We start from the raw sequence: 22,977 nt of genomic DNA, 5'->3' as shown, positions 1-22,977 counted from the left end.
CCACTCTGGGGATAGTGATTATTAAAAAAAATAATAATAAATGAACTTAAAAAATATATATATATATATGGGCACTGGGTGGCTCAGTCAGCTAAGTGTCTGCCTTCAGCTCAGGTCATGATCCCAGAGACCCAGGATCAAGCCCCTCTTCAGGCTTCCTGCTTGGCGGGGAGTCTGCTTTTCCCTCTCCCTCTGCTCCTCTCCCTGCTCATGCTCTCTCTCTCAATCTCCCTCTCAAATAAATAAATAGATAAAATATTTTTTTAAATTATATATATATAAATATATATATAGGCGCCTAGGTGGCTCAGTCTGTTAAGTGTCTGCCTTTGGCTCAGGTCATGATCCCAGGGTCTTGGGATCCAGCCCCATGTCAGGCTCTCTGCTCAGCTAGGAGCCTGCTTTTCCCTCTCCCCCTGCCTGCCGCTCCCCCTGCTTGTGCATGCTGTCTGTCAAATAAATAAAATCTTAATATATATATATATATATATATATATATATAGCCATTTACAGCTAATATATTTCCCTCTAAACATGGTGTTAGTTATGTACTGTAAGTTTTGATATACTCTGTTTTTGTTTTCATTTATCTCAAAGTATTTTCTGATTTCTCTGTGACTTCTTTGACCCATTGGTTATTTAGGAGTGTGCTTTTTAATTTTCATGTATTTGTGTATTTCCCAAATTTCATTCTATTATTTATTTCTAATTTCATTCCATTGTGCTTTCAGAATGTATATTTGTGTGATTTCAATCTTTTAAAATTTATTAAGATTTGCTTTATCTATCCTTGAGAATGTTTTATGTGCACTTGAGAATAATATGTATTCTTCTGTTATTGGATGGTGTTCTCAACATGTCTATCAGGTCTAGTTGGTTTATAGTGTTCAAGTTTTCAACTTTTTTGTTGATCTTTTCCTCATTGTTCTATCCATTACTGAAAGTGAGGTATTGAAGTCTCTGTTTTTGTTGAATTATTTATTTCTCTCTTCAGTTCCATCAGTTTGTGCTTCATGTATTTTGGAGATCTATAGTTAGGTGCATATATGTTTAATAATTGCTAAATCTTCTTGATATAGTGACCTATATTATCATAAAATATCCTTCTGTGTCTATAACAATTTTTGTCTTAAAATCTATTTTGTCTAATATTGGCACAGCCACTAAAGGTTTGATTATTATTTGCATGCTATGTCTTTTCCCATGCTTTTACTTTCAACCTCTGTTTCTTTGAATCTAAAGGGGATCTTTTTTTTTTTTTAAAGATTTTATTTATTTATTTGACAGAGAGACACAGCGAGAGAGGGAACACAAGCAGGGGGAGTGGGAGAGGGAGAAGCAGGCTTCCCGCGGAGCAGGGAGTCCGATGCTGGGTTCGATCCCAGGACCCTGGGATCATGACCTGAGCCGAAGGCAGACGCTTAACGACTGAGCCACCCAGGCGCTGCAGGGGATCTCTTATAGGCAGCATATAATTGGATCATGTATTTTATTTATTTTGGTGTCTCTGTCTTTTAATTGGAGCATTTAATCCATATGCATTTAGTGTAATTACTGGTAAGGCAGAATTTATGTCTGCCATTTTGATATTTGTTTCAATATGCGTCATGTCTTTTTTTTTTTTCTTTCTTCCTACATTACTGCCTTCCTTTGTGTTAAATAGATCTCTTCTAGTGTGTTATTTAAATTCCCTTGTCATTTCTTTTACTATATAGTATGTATGTGTGTATACACATATACACACACTTCCATTTTGGGTTATTTTATTTCCCTGGAAATTACAATCAACATCTTTGTTTACAACAACCTAATTCATATTAATACCAACTTCATTTGAATAATATATGGTAACTTTCCTCTTTTACAGCTCAGTTCTCTTCCTCCTTTTGTGCAACTGTCATATAAGTTATACAGCATGTGCATATCAAGACTGATTTTCTTTTTAAAGATTTATTTGTCAGAGAGAGACAGAGAATGAGCACAAGCAGGGGGAGCGGCAGGCAGAGGGAGAAGCAAGCTCCCCACTGAGCAAGGAGCCTGATGCAGGACTGGATCCCAGGACCCTGGGATCATGATCTGAGCTGAAGGCAGCTGCTTAACCGACTGAGCTATAAAAGGGGTGTCTCAACACAAATTTTAAATGATTGCTCTACGCACTTTTCTTTAAATCAGAAGAAAAAAGAATTATGAAAAAATACACTTATGCTGTATTTTATATTTATGGGCGTAGTTATCTTTATTTCTTCATGTGCTTTCAAATTACTCTCTAGTGCCTTTCAATCATAAAGTCTCCCTTTAGTATTTAAGGCAGGTTTTCTAGTGAAAAACTCTCTTAGTTTTTATTTATCTGACAATGTCTTAATTTCTCCTTTATTATTTTTTTAATCTAAGTTTTTTTTAAAGATTTTATTTATTTATTTGAGAGAGTGGGAGAGAACAGCAGAGGGAGAAGGAGAAGCTCCCTGTTCAGCACGGAGCCCCAGTGGCTCAATATCAGGACCCTAGGATCATGACCTGAGCTGAAGGCTCCTTTATTTTTGAAGAAGAGTTTTGCTGGATATAGAATTCTTACTTGAGTCTGTTTCTTTCAGCAATTTGAAAATGTCATCCTACTTTCTTCCAACTTTCATGGTTTCTGATGGAAAATGAGCTGTTAATCTTATTGAGGCTCTTTTTTGCTTGGTGAGTTGCATCTCTCTTGTTGCTTTAGGAATCTTTGTTTTTGGCTTTTGACAGTTGGATTATGATGTGTCTAGATATCAATCTCTTTGAGGTTATTCTACTTGAAGTTTCTTGAGCTTCTTGGATTTGTAGAGTAACTGTTTTCATCAAATTTGGGAAGTTTTTAGCTATTATTCCTTTAAATATTCTTTTCTCACTTTCTCTCTTTCCTCTCCTTATCAGCTCCCATTGTGCATATTTTGGTACGCTTGATGCTTTCCCACAAGTCAAGGCTTCATTCATTTTTCTTCATTCTTTTTTCTTTCTGTTCCTCAGATTAGGTCATCTCAATGAACTTATCTTCCAGTTTGCTGATTCCTTTGCCAGCTCAAATCTGCTATTAAGCCTCTTCAGTGAATTTTTCATTTCAGTTATTAACCACCCCCCATTCTTTTTTTCTTATAAGTTATTGTACTTTCCAACTCTACAATTTCTATTTCTATTTTAAAATATTTTCTGTCTATATTGATATTCTTTATTTGGCGAGACACTTTCCTTTGGTTCTCTAACATGGCCTCCTTTAGTTTTTTGAATATATTTAAAATAGCTAATAGTCTGTCTAGTAAATCCAGTGTCTGGGCCCCCTCATGGATAGTTACTATTGATTGCTTTGTGTGTGTGTGTGTGTGTGTGTAATGGGCCAGTTTCCTGTTTCTTTGCTTGTCTTATAATTTTGTTGTTGTTGTTGAAAACTGAACGTTTTAAATAATATAGTGTGATAATTCTGGAAGTCAGACCTCCTCCCTAGGATTTATTTGTGCTACTACTTGTTGCAGTGGCTATTTGGTGATTTTTCTGAGCTAATTCTGTAAAGTGTGTGTTCTTTGTTGTGTATGGTCACTGAAGTCTCTACTCAGCTTAATGTACTTGTTAGCTAATGATTAGACAGTGATCTTCCTTTTTTTTTCTTTAAAGATTTATTTATTTGAGAGAGAGAGAGAGACCACAAGAGGGGTTGGGGCAAAGGGAGAAGCAGACTCCAGGGAGCCCGATGCGGGGCTCAATCCCAGGACCCTGAGATCATGACCTGAGCCAAAGGTAGAGGCTTAACCGACTGAGCCACCCAGGCGCCCCAGACAGAGATCTTCTTAAATTCTTGGAACCAGTTAAGTCTCTTTGCCAAGGGGCTCTATATGTATGTTGCGGTATGCCTTCACCATTGCACCATGCAATTTACAACTCTGCTTTACCTTTTACTCCCTGCTCTCTCAGAGCCTTAAAGTCGGCCAGAGGAGAGATCTTAGGGCCTTCTCAGGTGTTTCCTGAGTATGGGCACAGCATGAAGAGCCTTGGGCATGAACGTGGACTTCTAAGTTCCTGAGAATATGTTAAACTTTTCAAAGCCCTATGGATATCTCAATCCTCAGTTTTTCCTTGCAAGTCTTTTGCTTAGTCTATTGTTTCTCCAGCCCTGGCTTACTCACTCTGTTGGCTGCCAAGCTGATTTAACACTGATGCATACTAATGGCAGATCAATGAGCCTCATCTTGAGCATACGATCAGATGCAGCTCACAAAGTCCTTCTTCTTGTCTCAAAGTCAAATTCTCAGTCTATAAAGATCAGAAAATGTCCTTCATCTTGTCATGTACTTATGTGTTCCCTTCTATCTCATCTTGCATCCACAGCCACAGGAATTAGTTTAAAAGCTCTTAGTACTTGATACTTGGCTCATGAATTGTGCTAGGTGCTGCTCATCATCTTCAAATCATGCAGCTTAAAACTTCTTTGAACTATGTGTTTCTTCCTTGTACTTGGACCTCTTATCCACCATGGGCTAGTAACCCAGTTTTGCATTGGCTAATTGGCCCTAATACAACACTTCCGTGAGACACTCCTGCCCATGCTGCTCCCTTGGTTATAGATACCACAACTCCATGAGCAAGTAGCTACTCACCCCAACCCCCAGCTCATTCTGGAATTCTGCCCGTGTCCAGCCCTGAGCTTTTTCAGCATCTGAGACCATTTCCTCAAAAGCCCTCAAGAATCAAAGTGAGTAAAACAATTCCTCACATCTACCTAGTTTGTTTGGCTGGAAGAGATAGATTATGTGGATGAAGGCCCAAAAGAAGTCCCAGAAAATTAAGGTGAATATCTTGAATGCCTCCCAGGGGACTGATGGTGTTACAATGCTGAACACCTGGGAATCAGGATGGGTTGAGAAAATAGAATTCTGTTTCTTAAAAACATAATCTTAAATGCAATGTGGTACTCTAGATTGGATCCCGAATAGAAAAAGGACATTAATGGAAAAACTGGTAAAACCAAATAAAGCCTGTAGTTTAACATTATTGTACTTTTTTTTTTTAAATAAATGCACCATGGTTAGTAAGATGCTAATATTAGGGGAAGGTCTCTGTACTATATTTGCAACTGTTCTGCAAACCATAAGTTATCTTAAAGTTAAAAAAAAAAATAACATGTATTAAGGGATTTCTATGTGCTAGGCATTGTGCTAAGCACCTTAAGTGAACTATTTCAAATAATCCTCACAACAATCCATGAAGTGAGCACTACTGACCCCATTTTACAGGTATGGGAAGATTTAGGCCATTCTACTAACAATGTACCAGAATACTCTAATTAAGCAGGAAAAGAGCTGGGGTGGGGAGACAGTTTCTTGCAAAGTCCTTTCCCCATGCCCTGGAGAAAGTAGAATTTACCTGGTTAGTAACAAAAAGAAAGAGAAGATGTGGAACCTCTTTCCTCTATATCCTATGAGATTTAAGACTGGTATGTTGGATAGGTCCTATATTGGACATCCCAAGTATGGACTTGAAAGATGACATAACTAGGACACAACTATGGCAGAACTAAAAATTTCTAAAGAATCTTGTCGTTAGAAGATTATTGTCTTTGGAAAAGCTCTCATTGCCTTGTGGAACTTTTAATTGGGTTGTATTCCAAGCCTCCAAGAACTATCTATAAACATCTAAGGATCCATGAGGTGCCTGGGTGGCTCAGTCAGTTAAGCATTCAACTCTTGATTTCAGCTCAGGTCATGATCTCAGGGTCATGAGATCCAGCCCTGAGGTAGGCTTCCAGCTCTGTGGGGAGTCTGCTGGAGATTCTCTCTCTTCCTCTGAACCTCCCCACACCCCCGCAAAGAATAAATCTTTAAACATCTAAGGATCCTGAGATATGATTATATAGATTTAGCCATACTGAACTGGAATTTCAGACAGTGGAAACAACACCTCACTGGACCTCTGGGACTAATACTGGAGGCACAATCTGCCATAGGCAAAATTACATAGTGCAGTAAATCTCTGACATCCTGATATCATCATAAATTCCCAAACAGCACGAAATAACAATGTCCCTCAAAAAACAAACAAAAACACTAAAGTAGAACCGAAAATTTAAGTGGTCCCCTTTACCCATATATTAGTTAGTGCTTCCATGCCAGTTAGAAAAATGTGGATAAAGAGTGACCAGCTAACATCACTGACTGGCCAAGTGACCCTCTTTCCTGTGTCAGTCTTCTAGGTCATTTTACTTTAGTGAAATGATAAGCAACTATGGGTTAGTGCTAATAAGCACCTAAATCCACATTAAACTGTCTATCAAGAACTTCATCTGTATCACATCTGTAATTTAAAATGTTTTAGCAAGGATAGTGTGTGTTCTAATAGAAAATTCACACGCGAGATTCAGTCAGCTCCTAGTCAGAAAGGTCATACTCTATAGACAGCTACTAAAAGCACTTCTTTTTTTTTTTTTTTAAGATTTTATTTATTTATTTGACAGAGAGACACACAGCGAGAGAGGGAACACAAGCAGGGGGAATGGGAGAGGGAGAAGCAGGCTTCCTGTGGAGCAGGGAGCCCAGTGTGGGGCTCGATCCCAACCCTGGGATCATGACCTGAGCTGAAGGCAGACGCTTAACTGACTGAGCCACCCAGGTACCCCTACAAGCACTTCTGTATCCATATCTCAATCATCACCTGGGGCTTCTCCCTCTCCCACCCCCCTGCTTGTGTTTCCTCTCTCGCTGTCTGTCAAATACATAAATAAAATCTAAAAAAAAAAAAAAAAAACCAAACCCAAATCCTTATAAAAAATAAATTAAAAAAAATAAATATCTTTTTTTAAAGATTTTATTTATTTGACAGAGAGAGACACAGCGAGAGGGGGAACACAAGCAGGGGGAGTGGGAGAGGGAGAAGCAGGCTTCCCGAAGAGCAGGGAGCCCGATGCGGGGCTTGATCCCAGGACCCTGGGATCATGACCTGAGCTGAAGGCAGACGCTTAACGAGTGAGCCACCCAGATGCCCCAAAATAAATATATCTTTAAAAAAAAAAAAGATACTCATTTGGATTATAAGCTTCTCTTTGTTGCAAATATCCCCTGAAGGTTTAGACACCTCCCCTCCCCCCCTTTTCACTAATCCATTAATCTAAATTCTAGTTGAGCATTAATCTCTTAGAGAATGGATGAAAAAAATTTTGGAGTTTGAAGGTCTTCAAGATAAGGAGGACCTTGACAGTACTGGGTGTAAATTAGAAGATGAACACCAGGCAATTTTTTTTTTTTTAAGATTTTATTTGACACAGAGCACAGGCAGGGGGAGTGGGGAAAAAGCAGGCTCCCCACTTAGGAGGGAGCCTGATGAGGGGCTTGATCCCAGGACCCTGGGATCATGATCTGAGCCGAAGGCAGACGCTTAACTGACCGAGCCACCCAGGCACCCCATGGGCAATGTTCTTGAAAGAGATAATAGAACATTGACAAATTTTGCCTTCTCAAGTTTGCTTAGGTAAGATCTTGGCTTGGTGTCAACAGTTTTTTAAATGGGACTACTTTGTAAAGTTGTAAATTTCAACCCATCCTAATTCAGGTCTCGTCATGCTGTTGCTGAGAGAAAGAAAAAGAGGAATCAAGTAGAGATGACAGGATGTTCTAATTCATCCCCACACCCTGCCTTTCAGGATGATTTAGTGCAAACTTTAATATTTCTAGTTCAAAAGATCTTCAGTAATATAACTCTAAATGTGTTGAGGGTCTGTTGCAATACCCTAGTTAGCATTGGATTAGGATGGATTACCGGGTAGGGAAAGATAGAGCAAAAGGCCAATCTGAAGACTGACCCTGTTCAGGATTGCAGGGTACCATGGTCTTCCATAATGAGGATCTTTTGTGACTAAGTAGTCTCTGGATTTTTGGAGGGAGAAGAAGTAGAAAGGGATAAAGAAAAGCATGATTTGTGAATTGTTGCAAATTGACCTAAGCCAGTTTGTGCACTACTCTTAGGTTCTTTGGGTATTTACCACCCAAAAAATTTGAAGTGGTGAGGGGTAACCTTATGACAGTTGTATGGCTAAATTGTGAGCGAGTCTCAAACCAAGCTCTGCCACACATCTAGAAGCTAATTAATTGAACATTTATTAGCAAAAGCATTCATTTGGCCTGTTCTACAGCTCATTATCATCCTTGCTGTCTGTCCTGTTAAGTGCTCTGTCCACACTTTGCACAAAAAGGTTTCACTTCCGGCAGAGAAGGAGACATTCTAGAGGCCAGGATTCTGTCAGCCTTAAAGATGCCCTCATGGAACCAGACATCCTCCTAAACAGGGTTCATTTAGGGATAGAGCTTTGAGGGCCATCCTTTAAGGAGTCAGGTTGCAGGCCTCACTAGATTCTTTTTTTTTTTTTTTAATGGTTTTGTGTTGTTTTTTTTTTTAAAGATTTTATTTATTTATTTATTTATTTATTTGACAGAGAGAGACACAGCGAGAGAGGGAACACAAGCAGGAGGAGTGGGAGAGGGAGAAGTAGGCTTCCCGCAGAGCAGGGAGCCCGATGCGGGGCTCGATCCCAGGACCCTGAGATCATGACCTGAGCCGAAGGCAGACACTTAACCGACTTAGCCACCCAGGCGCCCCACTCACTAGATTCTTAAACCCTATTCATGCAACGCTGCAGTCTCTCTCAAATTATTTCAGCCAATCCAAGTAACTTGAACACCTTTAATTTCACTGATAAGAGCCCATTGTTAACTACTAAGCAATGAATTTCGTAAGGAAAACCCATTTCCCATCTTCATTTTGCTTGTAAGCAGAGCAACAGGATTGTATTTTTACCATTGAATATACAATATGCAAGAGTCTCTTGAAGTTATTTTAAAAATCTACCATTTATAATAGACCAAAGATAATAAGTACCTAGAAATAAGTAATACCAAAAAAAACCTTTATAAAGAGAATGTGAAATTTTATTTTAAAGATTTTATTTATTTATTAGAGCATAAGTGGGGGAAGGGGCAGAGGGAGAGGGACAAGCTGACTCCACGAGGAGCAGGGAGCCCAATGTGGGGCCCGATCCCAGGACCCTGGGATCATGACCTGAGCCAAAGGCAGATGTTATTGAAAGGCACCCAGGCACCCCTTATTGAAAGATTTTAAATTTGGGTTGGGAGCTGTTTTATGGATAGGACAGTTTCAACTGTGCACGTTGAAAAGAAAATTAAAAGTGTGAAACAATTTGATTCAGTTTAACCCAGATTAATGAAACATTGGTTCAAAGTCAGAGCTATATATTCTCCGGAGTTTTGGTATAAGGTGACACTTCCTAGAAGGCATGACGTGGCTTGTCTAGTAAACTAGCCCCTTTGGATCGTAGTTTTGTTGTATGTGCCATTCAGCCAAAGGAACGTACCCACCCATTTGCTGTCCCCAATTTTGGGGGGAAACTGGTTTCCACAGAGCCACATCTCCTTGTTGGCTGCTAAACACCCTACCAGTCAAAAAACGTGATTATATTCTGGAATTCTCTTCTCACTTGTAATTGGAGGCTCTGAGATCACTTTTAGCTAAAAAGAGATGAAGGAATGGTTGATGATTACAAAAAAACAATTTCGGGCATTTTCCTCTGGTGTATGAGTATTGAAATTACGTCCCTGTACATTCTATGAATAAGGTATTTATTTGGGGGGCACCTGGGTGGCTCAGTCGGTCAAGCCCCCGACTCCTGGTTTCTGCTCAGGCCATGATCTCTGGATCATGAAATTGAGCCCCGAGTCAGGCTCCCCCACTCAGTGCAGTATCTGCTTGAGATTCTCTTCCACTCCCTCTCCCTCTGCCCCTTCCCCCCACTTGCACACTCTCTCTCTAAAATAAATAGATCTTGGGGGCGCCTGGGTGGCTCAGTCGTTGGGTGTCTGCCTTCGGCTCAGGTCATGATCCCAGGGTCCTGGGATTGAGGCCCACGTCAGGCTCCCTGCTCAGTGGGGAGCCTGCTTCTCCCTCTGCCTGCTGCTCTCCCCCACTCTTTCTCTCTCAAATAAATAAAATCTTTCAAAAAAATAAATAAAAGCTAGGAATAAAAGTTCTCTATTCTGCAACAAGGAAGTCTGAAAACAGTAGAATCTCAGAATTCTGAGAAACTCCCAGTAAGCACACTAGCTACCAGTTGAAGGAACCTTCTTCTTGATGTTTTGAGAATGACCTTGACATTAGTGGTCAGTGGTGATGTTGGTAAGAGTAGTTTGGGGCGCCTGGGTGGCTCAGTCAGTTAAGCGACTGCCTTCGGCTCAGGTCATGATCCTGGAGTCCCGGGATCGAGTCCCGCATCGGGCTCCCTGCTCAGCAAGGAGCCTGCTTCTCCCTCTGACCCTCTTCCCTCTCATGCTATCTCTCATTCTCTCTCACTCAAATAAATAAATTTTTTTTTAAGATTTTATTTATTTGCGAGAGAGAATGAGAGACAGAGAACATGAGAGGGAGGAGGATCAGAGGGAGAAGCAGACTCCCTGCTGAGCGGGGAGCCTGATGCGGGACTCGATCCCAGGACTCCAGGATCATGACCTGAGCCGAAGGCAGTCGCTTAACCAACTGAGCCACCCAGTCGCCCTCAAATAAATAAATAAATAAAATCTTCAAAAAAAAAAAAAAAAGAGTAGTTTGAATGATATGTTGAGGGCAGATCAATAAGATAAAGAGAAAAACAGTCTTTCTAGAAGTTTAGCTGAGAAAAATCAAAGGAAATTTGTTTTAAAAGGAGGTTATGTGCACATGCTCATTTTGCTGAGGGTTATAGGTTGTAGGTAGAGGAAGGCTAAGGTAAGTCACAGCGACCTGGGGATCTGAGAGGTGGTGAAATATGGAAACAGGTTCTTGGTGAGGTTAGCTGCAGAGATGGAGAACATCTTCCACTGAGACCAAAAGGAAGAAGGTAAAGATAGAAACCATAACATTCCAGCTTTAGTGTAGAAGAAAGTGTTAAGATGATGGGATAAAGGGGTTGAGAATCATGAGATAGTTTGGAGTAAATGAGAAAAGAGAAAAAAAAAGATCTAGGACCAAAATGAATGGTTGGTGAACAACATCAAGAGCCCAGCTGAGAATTGAGAAAAATCAATGTGTAAACGAGTATTTGTTTAGTGCCCTGCCAGATGGTGCAACACTCTACTGTTGTTATGGTAACAGCAAGTAAGTACCAGACATCTGTAAAAAGTCTATGTGAAAGAATTGAAAGCAAAAAAGAACCCAGAAAAAACACACAATCCAGAGATAATATGGCATGAATGTTTGTGCCCCTCCCCGCAAATTAATATGTTGAAGTCCTAACTCCCACTGTATTGGTATTTTTGGAGATAGAGTCTTTGGAAGGTAATTACGGTTAAAGGACATAAGGGTGGGGCCTCATGATAGGATTAGTTCCCTGCTAAAAAGAGACACCAGAGATGGCTCTCTCCCCATGTGCACATACAAAGAAGAGGTCCTGTGAAAACACAGCCAGATGATGGCTACCTATAAGCCAAGGCCTCAGAATGAAACCTACCTTGCCCAACATCTCAATCTTGGACTCCAGAACTGTGAGAAATAAATTTTTGTTGTTTAAATCTTTCAGGCTAGGGCACCTGGGTGGCTCAGTCAGTTAAGCTTCTGCCTTCGACTCAGGTTATGATCCCAGGGTCCTGGGATCGAGTCCTGCGTTGGGCTTCCTGCTTGGCGGGGAGCCTGCTTCTCCCTCTCCCTCTGCCTCTCTCTCATGAATAAATAAAAAATCTTTAAAAAAAATAAATCTTGGGGCGCCTGGGTGGCTCAGTTGGTTAAGTGACTGCCTTCAGCTCAGGTCATGATCCTGGAGTCCCTGGATCGAGTCCCGCATCGGGCTCCCTGCTCAGCAAGGAGCCTGCTTCTCCCTCTGACCCTCCCGCCTCTCATGTGCTCTCTCTCTCTCTCATTCTCTCTGTCTCAAATAAATAAATAAAATCTTTAAAAAAAATAAAAATAAAAATAAAAATAATAAATCTTGGGGCGCCTGGGTGGCTCAGTCGGTAAGCATCTGCCTTCGGCTCAGGTCATGATCCCAGGGTCCTGGGATCGAGCCCCACATCGGGCTCCTTGCTCAGTGGGAAGCCTGCTTTTCCCTCTCCCACTCCCCCTGCTTGTGTTTCCTCTCTCGCTGTCTCTCTGTCAAAAAATAAATAAAATCTTTAAAAAAAAAAAACAAAAACCTTTCAGGCTATTGTATTTTGTTATGGTAGCCTGAACTAGAAAAAACACAATTAATACATCAGGAAAGATATTAAATTTATGAAATAAGAACAGAGGCTATAAAAATGAAGATCAGAAAAAAGAATGAGCTTTCGGAGATTAAAAATCTGATAGTTGAGGGGTGCCTGGGTGGTACATTTGGTTAAGCATCTGACTCTTGGTTTCGGCTCAGGTCATGATCTCAGGGTCATGAGATCAAGCCCCACTCCAGGCTCTGTCTTAGCGTGGAGTCTGCCTGAGAATCTCTCCCCTCACCCTCTGTCCCTTCCACTTGTGCTTTCTAAAATAAATAAATCTTAAAAAAACAACAAAAGGCAAAAAGGGGTGCCTGGGTGGCTCAGTTGGTTAGGTGTCTGACTCTTGATTTCAGATTGGGTCATGATCTTGGGGTTGTGAGATCAAGCTCCACGTTGGGCTCTGCACTGGGCATGGAGCCTGCTTAAGATTCTCTGCCCCTCCCACTCTCTCTCTCTGATAAAAAAATAAAATCTTAAAAAAAAGGGCAAAGAGATGGAAAAGCAGAAGGGAAAGGTAAGAAAAATATGATTAACGCTGGAATTCTAGAAAGAAATAATGGAGGAAAAAAGTGGCAATTTTTAAAGAAATAATAATATAAGAATTTCTCAGAAAAGGAGTCTGTTATCAAGATGGCTTGCCATATGCCCAAAGCTAATGAAAACATATATACCCTCACCAAGGCACGTAATGGTAAAATTTCAGAACAAGAGGCTGAAAAATGGTTACATATAAACATACTATCAGAAATGGCAGTTATAAGACAATGAAGTAGTGACTTTAAAATTCTCAAGGAAGATGATTTCCAACCTAAAATCCTGTATTATCAATGAAATTTAAATGAATTTTCAGACATGCAAGTTCTTAAAATCTTACCTCTATGTACTCTTTCTCAGGAAGTTAGTGGAAGATGTACTTCTTTGAAATGAGGGAATAAATCAAGCAAGAAAATATGGTAGCCAAGAAACGAAGGATCTAACTCAGAAGAAAAGTTGAGTTTCAGATGCCAGAGGGGCAGAAGGTCTGTAGAACAACAGTCCAAAACTGCAGACCCAGTCAAGTTCCAAGAAAGAAAAAGGAACTGTTATTATCTGAGACATTTGCTTGTTAGAAAATAGTCCTCAGAGGGCTTTTGCAATTTTGTGGCAAGCCTGGGATAACTTAGGTAATAGAGACATAGGAAACTTTCAAAGTAAACAGTAAGACAAGAAAATAACAACAGGAAAAGCAAAGAGTTGTACAAGAAATGATAGGCAATGATAATAAATTACTTAAGTGAACAACACTTCCACATAGTCATAAGTAAAAGCTGACTACTGGAGTGCCTGGGTGGCTCAGTCAGCTAAGCCTCGGACTCAGTTTCAGCTCAGGTCATGATCGCAGGGTGGTTAAGATCAACACCCCGCCCCCAACCCGCCACGGGCTGAGAGCTTAGCACAAGTCTGCCTAAGACTCTCTTTTCCTCTCCCTCTGCTCCCCCTGCCGCCTCTTTCTAAAATAAATAAATAAATCTTAAAAAAGAAATAAAAAATTGCTACTTTTAAAGTAGACTCCAGGGCGCCTGGGTGGTTCAGTTGTTAAGCGTCTGCCTTCAGCTTCAGGGTCCACGGATCGAGTCCCACATCGGGCTCCCTGCTCAGCGGGAAGCCTGCTTCTCCCTCTCCCACTCCCCCTGCTTGTGTTCCTGCTCTCGCTGTCAAATAAATAAATAAAATCTTTAAAAATAAATAAATTAAATAAACAAACAAACAAACAAATAAATAAATAAATAAAAAGGAAAAAAGAAACAAAATAAAGTAGACTCCACACCCAGTGTGGAGCCCAATGCAGGGCTTGAACACTTGACCCTGAGATCAAGACCTGAGCTGAGATCAAGAGTTGGGCACTCAACCAACTGAGCCACCTAGGCGCCCCCCAAATATTGTTACCTTACTTAAATGGGAGACTAGATTGAATGAAATGGGAGAATGGGATGGTATGACAGTACCCAAATTCTCAACTGCCATAACAAGAAATTACTAGATAAAAAGATAGAAATGTCAAGAAATACTTGTTTAAGTATATAATTCAGAAATGGGAAGATTGAGCTGTTCTTAGCAGGCATTAGAGTTAAAAGTAGAATCGTCTGTGGAGTTGGACTTGGCAGTGGGAAGTTTAAAGCTGGGGACTGGCACTGTTTATTAAGATTATTTGGATTTTTAATCTAAGTACATTGCTTTGTTAAAAACCTAAAATAACTAGGCCTGAAAAGACATTTCCCTTCATTGTTCTCCTTTTTGAAAGATAAAACTTGTTAAATAATTTGGCATAAAAAATATCTCCCTAATTAAAAAAAAGCCACAAATATCAAAGTATCAAAGAAGTAGTAAAGCATGCATTAAGCTCCTACAGATAGTGCTTTTCAAGTCATTCAAGCATTTCTGAACTTTTCTTAGGCAAATGTTTTAAACATTTGCTATAATTAATGATACACAAATGTTAGAATACCATAAACAACTTTATAGTGTAACAAATATACTTTAAGCAGTCCTTACTTATATCCCACTTCCTGCTTTTAAAGACGTGTAATTTTGGTTTTTGGTAGTGAACTCGGTATTGCAGCTGTTCTCCAGGTTAGGGTATCTAACATTCCATATGAAATGCAGGTAATAGGGTGTCTGGGTGGCATAGCTGGTTAAGCATAGGACTCTTGCTTTCAGCTCAGGTCATCATCTCAGGGTTGTGAGATTGAGCTCTGCATCGGGCTTGTGCTGGGCATGGAGCCTGCTTAAGATCCTCCCCGCTCCCCCTGCCCTCCCCCCACCCCCACCGCTAGTGTGCATGCACTCTCTCTCTCTGAAATAAATAAATCTCAAAAAAAAAAAAAAGAAAGAAAGAAATGCATATAATGACATGATGCCTTAAAGTGTTTACACTTTTAAAGATCTCTTGGTGTATTTAACACAGCAATGCTGGTAAGATTCTTATTATAGCAGTGAGGTAAGCATTAGAATTTCAAGTTATTGGAGGTATTCAAAGAGATCCAAAGTGCTTCCCTGGGTCTGACAGCCCATACATTTGTAAGAAATGTATTCTAAACCTGATTTAGAAGAGGGAAGGCTCATGCTACCCAGACATTTCTGTAAACTTCTCTAATTTGGAGCTCTGTAATACATTCAAAATAGTGCCATGTTTAACAAATATTTAACCTTAAAAATACTAGACTACTTCTTGAAACCTATTATATTTATTCTTTTAAACTATTCTGGTCTGAAGAAAGAACTGAAGTTTAGGAAAGGGGAAAATGAACATAAAAAAAAGTTTATTTCTAGCCCTGAAAGAACAAAATTATTGAACAAAGTCATCAAATACAGCAGTTAATGTCAATGTAACAATTAAATAATTGAACGGGATTAAATTAAAAATAAAAGTCAATATAAAATTTGAAGACAAAACAGAAAAGACAAACTACTTTCACTTAATTCCATTTCTATCTACCAAAATAAGGGGAAAAAGATGTCTAATTCCAAATATAATTCTTTGCTTTTCTTAATACAGAATGAAAATTTGTTTGACAGAATTACACATTTCTTTCTCCCTTTCGTTTGGCAACATTCTAGAATGGTGAGTGAAAAGGACTTCAGCTCTCTCAAGGCCAGGCCAGTGCTTGATTCTGCCTTGTAATTCCCACAATATCTACCACAGTGTCTTTGCCAAAGTGGTCAATAAATGTGTTGAGTGATTAAAAAACTGTATGTGTGTGTATGTGTGTGTGTATTTTTTCCCTTTCTTACACACCCACATAAACACACACTGTGGGAAAACTGATTTTAATTGTCTAGCTTATCTATTGTGGAAGCAATGGAAACAAAGAAGACAATCTTTATTTTATATAACTATGAAATTCCACTATAAAAAACCCAAAAGGAGTAAGAATCTGGATTTTAGCTCTAATTCTGCAATGGTTTTTTTTTTTACATTTCACTGGATATGGATCTCATTATATTTAAAATTTTTAGATTAAAAAACTGATGCAAGTTCTTTAAGCACCCATTTTTTCTAACTATACCTACAGCCCAATTAGATCTAAAATTGTTCTGGCTAGAATACAGTATATATAAACAGACATGTATTTATGTGAACCCTATAAAGAAATACTCATAGGTAGTTTTAAATTGCTTATTAAAGGCACAGGTTCATTTAGGACTGGTGGTAACTAGATACATTTTAAGCAGCTTAATATTTATGTGTGGAAGGGAAGAGAATTTATACTATGTGCCAGGCACTCAACACATGAAAACAGAGTTGTGTTAGCTTTGGTTTCTTACGCTATCACAACTACTCTACTTCTTAACTATTCTCAGGTAGGATAAAATATTCAGTATTTTCATGGTTTCCCAGTTTTAACTGTCCCTAAAAGCAGCAAAAGGAACAAGAGGAGAAGGAAACTTTAAGACTACCAGAGAGTCTGAAATTTAATAAATAAGTACTATAGTAATATTGTTCTAATTAACACAAGAGGACTAAGGTAACTTTTAGATTTAAATGGGAATTTTCATTCTAAAGTGATGACAAAAAGGGTGAATACAAAAGGTAGTTATTAAAAAAACATGAATCTTGATTCAGATATAATTTTTCTTTCAACAAGATCTGAACATTTTAATTTAAAATTAACTAATAAATCACAATTCCATATTGCTTTTAGGATTATTTTGTTTAAAAATGACACATTTCAGAATTAACCAAAGTATATTTCTATTACAAGTTAGTTTATCCAAGTAAGTAAAGAATAAACCACAGTGTAGCTCCCTTAACCTGGGAGTCAGGTTTTAATGACAAAGTCCGTTGCCAGCAATGGACATGCAGGTAACCCTCAAAGAAGTTGTAAATACAAATCCCAAACTGCTTCTATAAACTGAGAAGACCTTTGTTGAGTCACAGGCATAAAAATGGGGCATTGGCACTGTATTCAATGAACATGGTCTTTATGACATACATATGGAAGGGCCTTCTAGAGTGGTCATGACGATCGGTCTTAACATCTAGTTGGTCTTCTAGTTCATTGGTAGCGTCTTCTTTATCATAATCCATCCAAACAACTATTTACACAGAATGTTCAAATCTAGATTTTCATCAGAAATAAACCACCTTGTTTCTGTAATTTAGTAATAGCTGTAGGTGGCCAACATAATCCAGAGAAAAATGAAATCAAGAATCAAACTGAAAACAGAGATCATTAAGTGCTCTAGATGAAAGTTTCACTACTTATTTTACTCAGTTTCATGAAAACCTTGCATTATCAATAAAAAACAGCCATTTCTATCCTTATATCTTAACACAGATGTGAGGAAAATGATAGGACATAAAACTCAATTCGTTCCCCTAATGTAGTCCAAAATATCAAAATTATTTGTATTCATGACCTGTACTACTGCAAGATGGCAAGTAGGTATGAAGTTAATTAGGAGTGGTGATGGGGACCAAAATGCCTGAACCAAATCAGATTTTTTTCTTTTATGTGGCTTGTGGCATGTCAGAAGGGATGACACCGCTTCCACAAGTAAAACAATAAAAAAATAAGGAGAGAAAAGAAAACAGAAGGGGGGGTGGAGAAGAAAGGGCACTCTCATAATTAATGCTACAGGTCACAGACCCTCTTCAAATTTTTAAAATATAAAAAGTATTGCTACCAACAAGCACATTTCATTTTTCTTCTCCAGTTTTTTTCACACGATTACTTATTTTTGAAAAAAAATCTACTCAACATCTCAAATAATCCATGAATATATCAAATACTTTGTGACTTAAGTTCTCATAGATATTAAAATGTTGGCAATGGGTTGGAAACAATGTTTATAACAAATCTCTACAGTTTACTGGTCAGAAGTGGCATCTCTATGTAACTGTCATTTCTCTTTCATGAATATAATCTTATCTAATTATTTTAGAGCTCACCAAAGTTCTAGTCTCTTGCTTTGTTTCTGCTAGCCCCACGTATTTTTCTCCTTTAAGTGGAAAAAAAAAATTAAAACTTTTAAATTCTGAAAATTCAATGGTTATTATATTATTTACCAAAGGGGGAGGGGTGGAGTAGGGTGAGAGAGGGTTAATTAAAAAACAAACTAACTAAAATTACAACATATACAGAAACTTATTTCCAAAATGAAGGTAAAAGGAGGAAGGGCAAAGAAGCGGTACCAACCAGTCACAAAGCCCAAGTTGGAACAAGAACAAATCACTTTGGTTCCTGAAGCCCAATCTGAAGAGGATATAGTCAGAAAAGAAACAAAATTGTAAGGATGTATAATCAATGGGATTCTTTTTCTATGTCAATGATTTAGTTATAAATATAGATTATTAGTCTCTCTATACACGTAACAAATGCCAAACAACTCACTACCATGAAATTTCTAAAACTGACTCTTTCACATTTGTTAAAAAAGGTAAAAATCACATCTTTTTCTTCCCTTCCTTCAGCTCAAATTATGAACTGAAATACTACATGTAATAATAGCTGGTCCTAACTTCTATACAAAGCTAACCGATTTTGAGCTCCTTTGCCAATATAAGGAGCTACATCATTTTTATTACATTTGCCTTGAATTTAGGCACAAGAAAAATTTCTCAAAGCAACTCAAAGAAGCAAGGCAAGGAAAAAGAAGGCTATGAAGAAGAGAGAAAAGAAGACCAGCAGATGAAACAAATACTCTGAACAACTCGAATCTGCCATTCATGTATTGAAAATACTCCCCAAAAGGGACAATGAATGGCATCTATTACGATGAAGTCAGAAAAATAAAATGCAAATCTCAAGCACGATAAACAGCCCCGATGGGCTGTCTGCTGAAAGAAGTAAGGCTAGTGATTCAGTCCACAATTCCTTTTGGATCCTATAAAGAAGGGAGTCAATAGAAAGTTGTCGTTCTGTTTTGCAATTTTCTCTTGGTTGTCTTCAGGAAGTAGTACTTTGCTTTTTCCTCCATGTTATGCAGACCATTTCTTTAAACCTCAAAAGAGTAATAATTTTCATATATTAAAAGATTTCTTTTAGAAAATGGAAGAAAGAATACGAGGACATGGCAATGATGCTAACGGTTACTCTTCATTGCTTCTTTAGCTGCCATGATCAGTGGTGTCAGGCTGGACAAGGGCTTGGCCAGTTTCAGGAAGGGATGCTGCCAGAGAGAGGGGGGGAAATATGTATCAATGTCACCAGATCAGAAGCTTAAATATTTCTTTTCAATTAAGCCCCAAAGACTATTTTATGGATTATAATTTATTTAACAAGCACATATTTCAGGGCGTGTATAAAATCAACATAATCAATGTATCACTTTTATAGTTGAAAGCAGTCTTTTCAGTTTATCTAATATTATCAAATCTCACCTAAATGACCCAGATACCCATGCCAGCAAATGAACTTGTCTGATAATTGACAATATGCAAAAACTCATATACTTGATTTTAGTATTATAGCTATTTTATTCCCAGCAGATAAAATCCTAAACTACAGCAACTGCCATGCTGCTGGTGATAAATGAAGAGTGCAATGTTAATTATTAATCCTATGTAAACTTTGTTGGTTACTCAAAAAAAATCAACTTTATCCAAAAATAGTATTATTTCCAAATTCACCTGTAACAATTCTTTGGCCGAACCCCTTTTCTCTACATCCATCTCCAAACAACGGTTTAAGAAATCCCGAAATATTGGGGAAAGTTTCTCCGGATTCTGAAGTTCTGGAGTTCCATTAGTTGCTATCAGGTACAAGGCCTAAAAATAGAAGAACATCTTTGACATACTTAAGACAGCACAACAAAGTGAGACAGCACTTTATAAAGTTTATGGATCTTTTACTTCTTTAATTTTTTTTAAAGATTTTTTTTAAAGTTATCTCTACACCCAACGTGGGGCTGGAACTCACAACCCTGAGATCAAGAGTCGCACACTCCACTGACTGAGCCAGCCAGGCACCCCTGGATCTTCTACTTCCTTAAAGACAATCACCAGAGGGGCACCTGGGTGGCTCAGTCGTTGGGCGTCTGCCTTTGGCTCAGGTCGTGATCCCAGGGTCCTGGGATCGAGCCCCGCATCGGGCTCCTTCCTCGGTGGGAAGCCTACTTCTCCCTCTCCTACTCCCCCTGCTTGTGTTCCCGCTCTTGCTGTGTCTCTGTCAAATAAATAAATAAAATCTTAAAAAAAAAAAAAAGAATCACCAGAAATAATAAATTGAGGTGTAGTATTATTTCTGCCCATTTGTATCAGATATTCTCCCTTTACTTTTAGATGTTACATTCCCCTAAATTTTTTTTTCAGAAATTAGCTTTATCTTTTTGGGGAGGGGTTATAAATGTAGTACCTATTGATACAAGAACTATAATACATAAAGATATAAGGAAAAATGAGCACAATCCCACGACTGACACATAGCATCCATTTACCTTTCTCAAGCTTTTATTCCAAGTCACACCAGATTTCAAAACAATGGGATTTGCTGACATCTTTTTTTTTTCTTCAAGTTTTTATTTACATTCTAGTTAGTTAACATATAGTGTAATATTGGTTTCAGGAGTAGAATTTAGTGATTCAGAAACCCTCCGCCCTTTTTTTTCAACTAGCTCGATCTACATAGCTATAGATGAAATAGGCAGAACAGAGGATTTTTAGGGCAGTGAAAACACTATGATAATGGATGTATGTTACTCATTATACATTTGACCAAACCCACAGAACTGTACAATATCCAAGAGTGAACCCTAATGCAAACTGCGGACTCTGGGTGATAATGATGTGCCAATGTACGTTCTCCAAATGTAAGAAATGTACCCGCTGGTGAGGGATGCTGATAACGGGGGAGGCTTCTTACATTAATATGGTACACTTGTTGCAAGTGATGAACCACTACTGATACACTTATTTTTAAACCTTTTTTGTTTGTTTCAGGTTCTTATTTGAATTCTAGTTAGTTAACATATCATGTAATATTGGTTTCAGGAATAGAATTTAGTGATTCATCATTTACATTTAACACCTGATGCTCATCACAAGTGTCCTCCTTAATACCCATCAGCCATTTAACCCATCCCCCCACCCACCTCCCCTCTAGCAACCCTCAGTTTGTTCTCTACAGCTAAGGGTCTCTGATACACTTACATTAAACAAGTCTATAGTTTACATTGGGGTTCACTCTTTGTGTTGTATAGTCCTATGGATTCTGACAAATGCATACTGTCATGTTTCTGACACTATAGTATCATACAGAATAATTTCACCGCCCTAAAAATCCCTTGTGCTCCACCCATTCATCCTCCCCACCCCACCCCCACAAACACCTGATGACCACTGATATTTTCCCAAAGATTTACTTATTTATTTTAGAGAACAGAGAGTGTGAGTGGGGGAGGGCAGAGGGAGAGGGAATCTTAAACAGACTCCGTGCTGAGTGTGGAGCCCGACGCTGGGCTCGATCTCATGATCATAAGATCATGACCTGGGGCAAAACCAAGAGTCAGAGGCTTAACTGACTGTGCCACCCAGGCACCCCTCCAACTTTTTTTTTTAAAGATTTTTTATTTTAGAGAGAGTACAACTGATCTTTTTTACTCTCTATAGTTGGAATCATACAGTATATAACTGTGTTAGGCCAGATTTGTTCACTAAGCAATATGCATTTTAGGTTCTTCCATGTCTTTTTGCAGTTTGATAGCTCATTTCTTTTTGTTTTTTTATCTTTTTAATGTTATGGAATAATATTCCATCGTATGGATGTACCACAGTTTATTTATACACTCACCCGTGTTTTTTTTTTTTTTTAAAGATTTTATTTATTTGACAGAGACAGAGAGAGAGAGAGAGAGAGAGGGAACACAAGCAGGGGGAGTGGGAGAGGGGGAAGCAGGCTTCCCGCGGAGCAGGGAGCCTGATGTAGGGCTCGATCCCAGGACCCTGAGATCATGACCTGAGCCGAAGGCAGACGCTCAACGACTGAGCCACCCAGGTGCCCCTAGACTCCTCCCTCTTGTGCTTAGAACACTGGACAGCACTTTAGCACTACACCTGGGAGCCGTTTATTTTATTTATTTATTTATTTTTTTAAAAGATTTTATTTATTTGACAGAGAGACACAGCCAGAGAGGGAACGCAAGCAGAGGGAGTGGGAGAGGGAGAAGCAGGCTTCCTGCCGAGCAGGAAGCCTGATGCGGGGCTCGATCCCAGGACCCTGGGATCATGACCTGAGCCGAAGGTAGACGCATAACGACTGAGCCACCCAGGTGCCCCTATACACTCACCCTTTTTAAATAAAGTATATTTATGTACTTCACATCTTGGCTGGTTGCTTCTGATTTGGGGCAATTATGAATAAAGATGCTATAAACATTTGTGTGTAGGTTTTTGTGTGGACATAAATTTCCAACTCATTTGGGTAAATAATAAGGAGCACAACTGTGAATTGCATGTTAAGAGTATGTTTAGTTTTGTAGGAAACTGCCAAAAAGTCTTCTAAAGTGGCTATACAATTTTCCATTCCCACCAGCAATGAATGCGAGTTGCTATTGCTCCGCATTCTAACCAGCATTTGGTATTGCCATCAAAAAATTTTTAGGTCATTCTAATATGTGTGTATCTTATTGTTTTTTTAATTTTGCAATTCCCTAACAGCATGATGTTGAACATCTTATTATATGCTTATCTGCCATCTGTATCTTCTTCTTTTCTTTTAATACTTAAGTAATCTCCATGCCCAACATGGAGCTCGAACTCATG

At 38.8% G+C, this 22,977-nt stretch overlaps 1 protein-coding gene across 1 annotated transcript in view; it reads right to left on the bottom strand.

Annotated features, from left to right (window-relative positions):
- Nucleotides 1-15,518: 15,518 nt before the first annotated feature.
- Nucleotides 15,519-22,977, bottom strand: part of PAK2 (p21 (RAC1) activated kinase 2) — an 85,537-nt gene continuing 78,078 nt past the window's right edge. The window contains exons 14-15 of the mRNA XM_045903101.3: nt 19,849-19,986; nt 15,519-19,388 (exon numbers count right to left, since the gene is read on the bottom strand). Of these exons, the coding sequence (XP_045759057.1) occupies nt 19,302-19,388; nt 19,849-19,986 (225 nt within the window). The 3' untranslated portion in view covers nt 15,519-19,301. The remainder of the gene's footprint in view (nt 19,389-19,848; nt 19,987-22,977) is intronic.

The sequence above is a fragment of the Mirounga angustirostris genome, unplaced genomic scaffold, assembly GCF_029215605.1.
Source record: "Mirounga angustirostris isolate CCGP_5_RB_7025 unplaced genomic scaffold, mMirAng1.0.hap1 SCAF_1, whole genome shotgun sequence".
NCBI classification, from domain to species: domain Eukaryota; kingdom Metazoa; phylum Chordata; class Mammalia; order Carnivora; family Phocidae; genus Mirounga; species Mirounga angustirostris.
The sequence above is the reverse complement of the archived record's forward strand: the minus strand, read 5'-3'. Positions and strand labels throughout refer to the sequence as shown.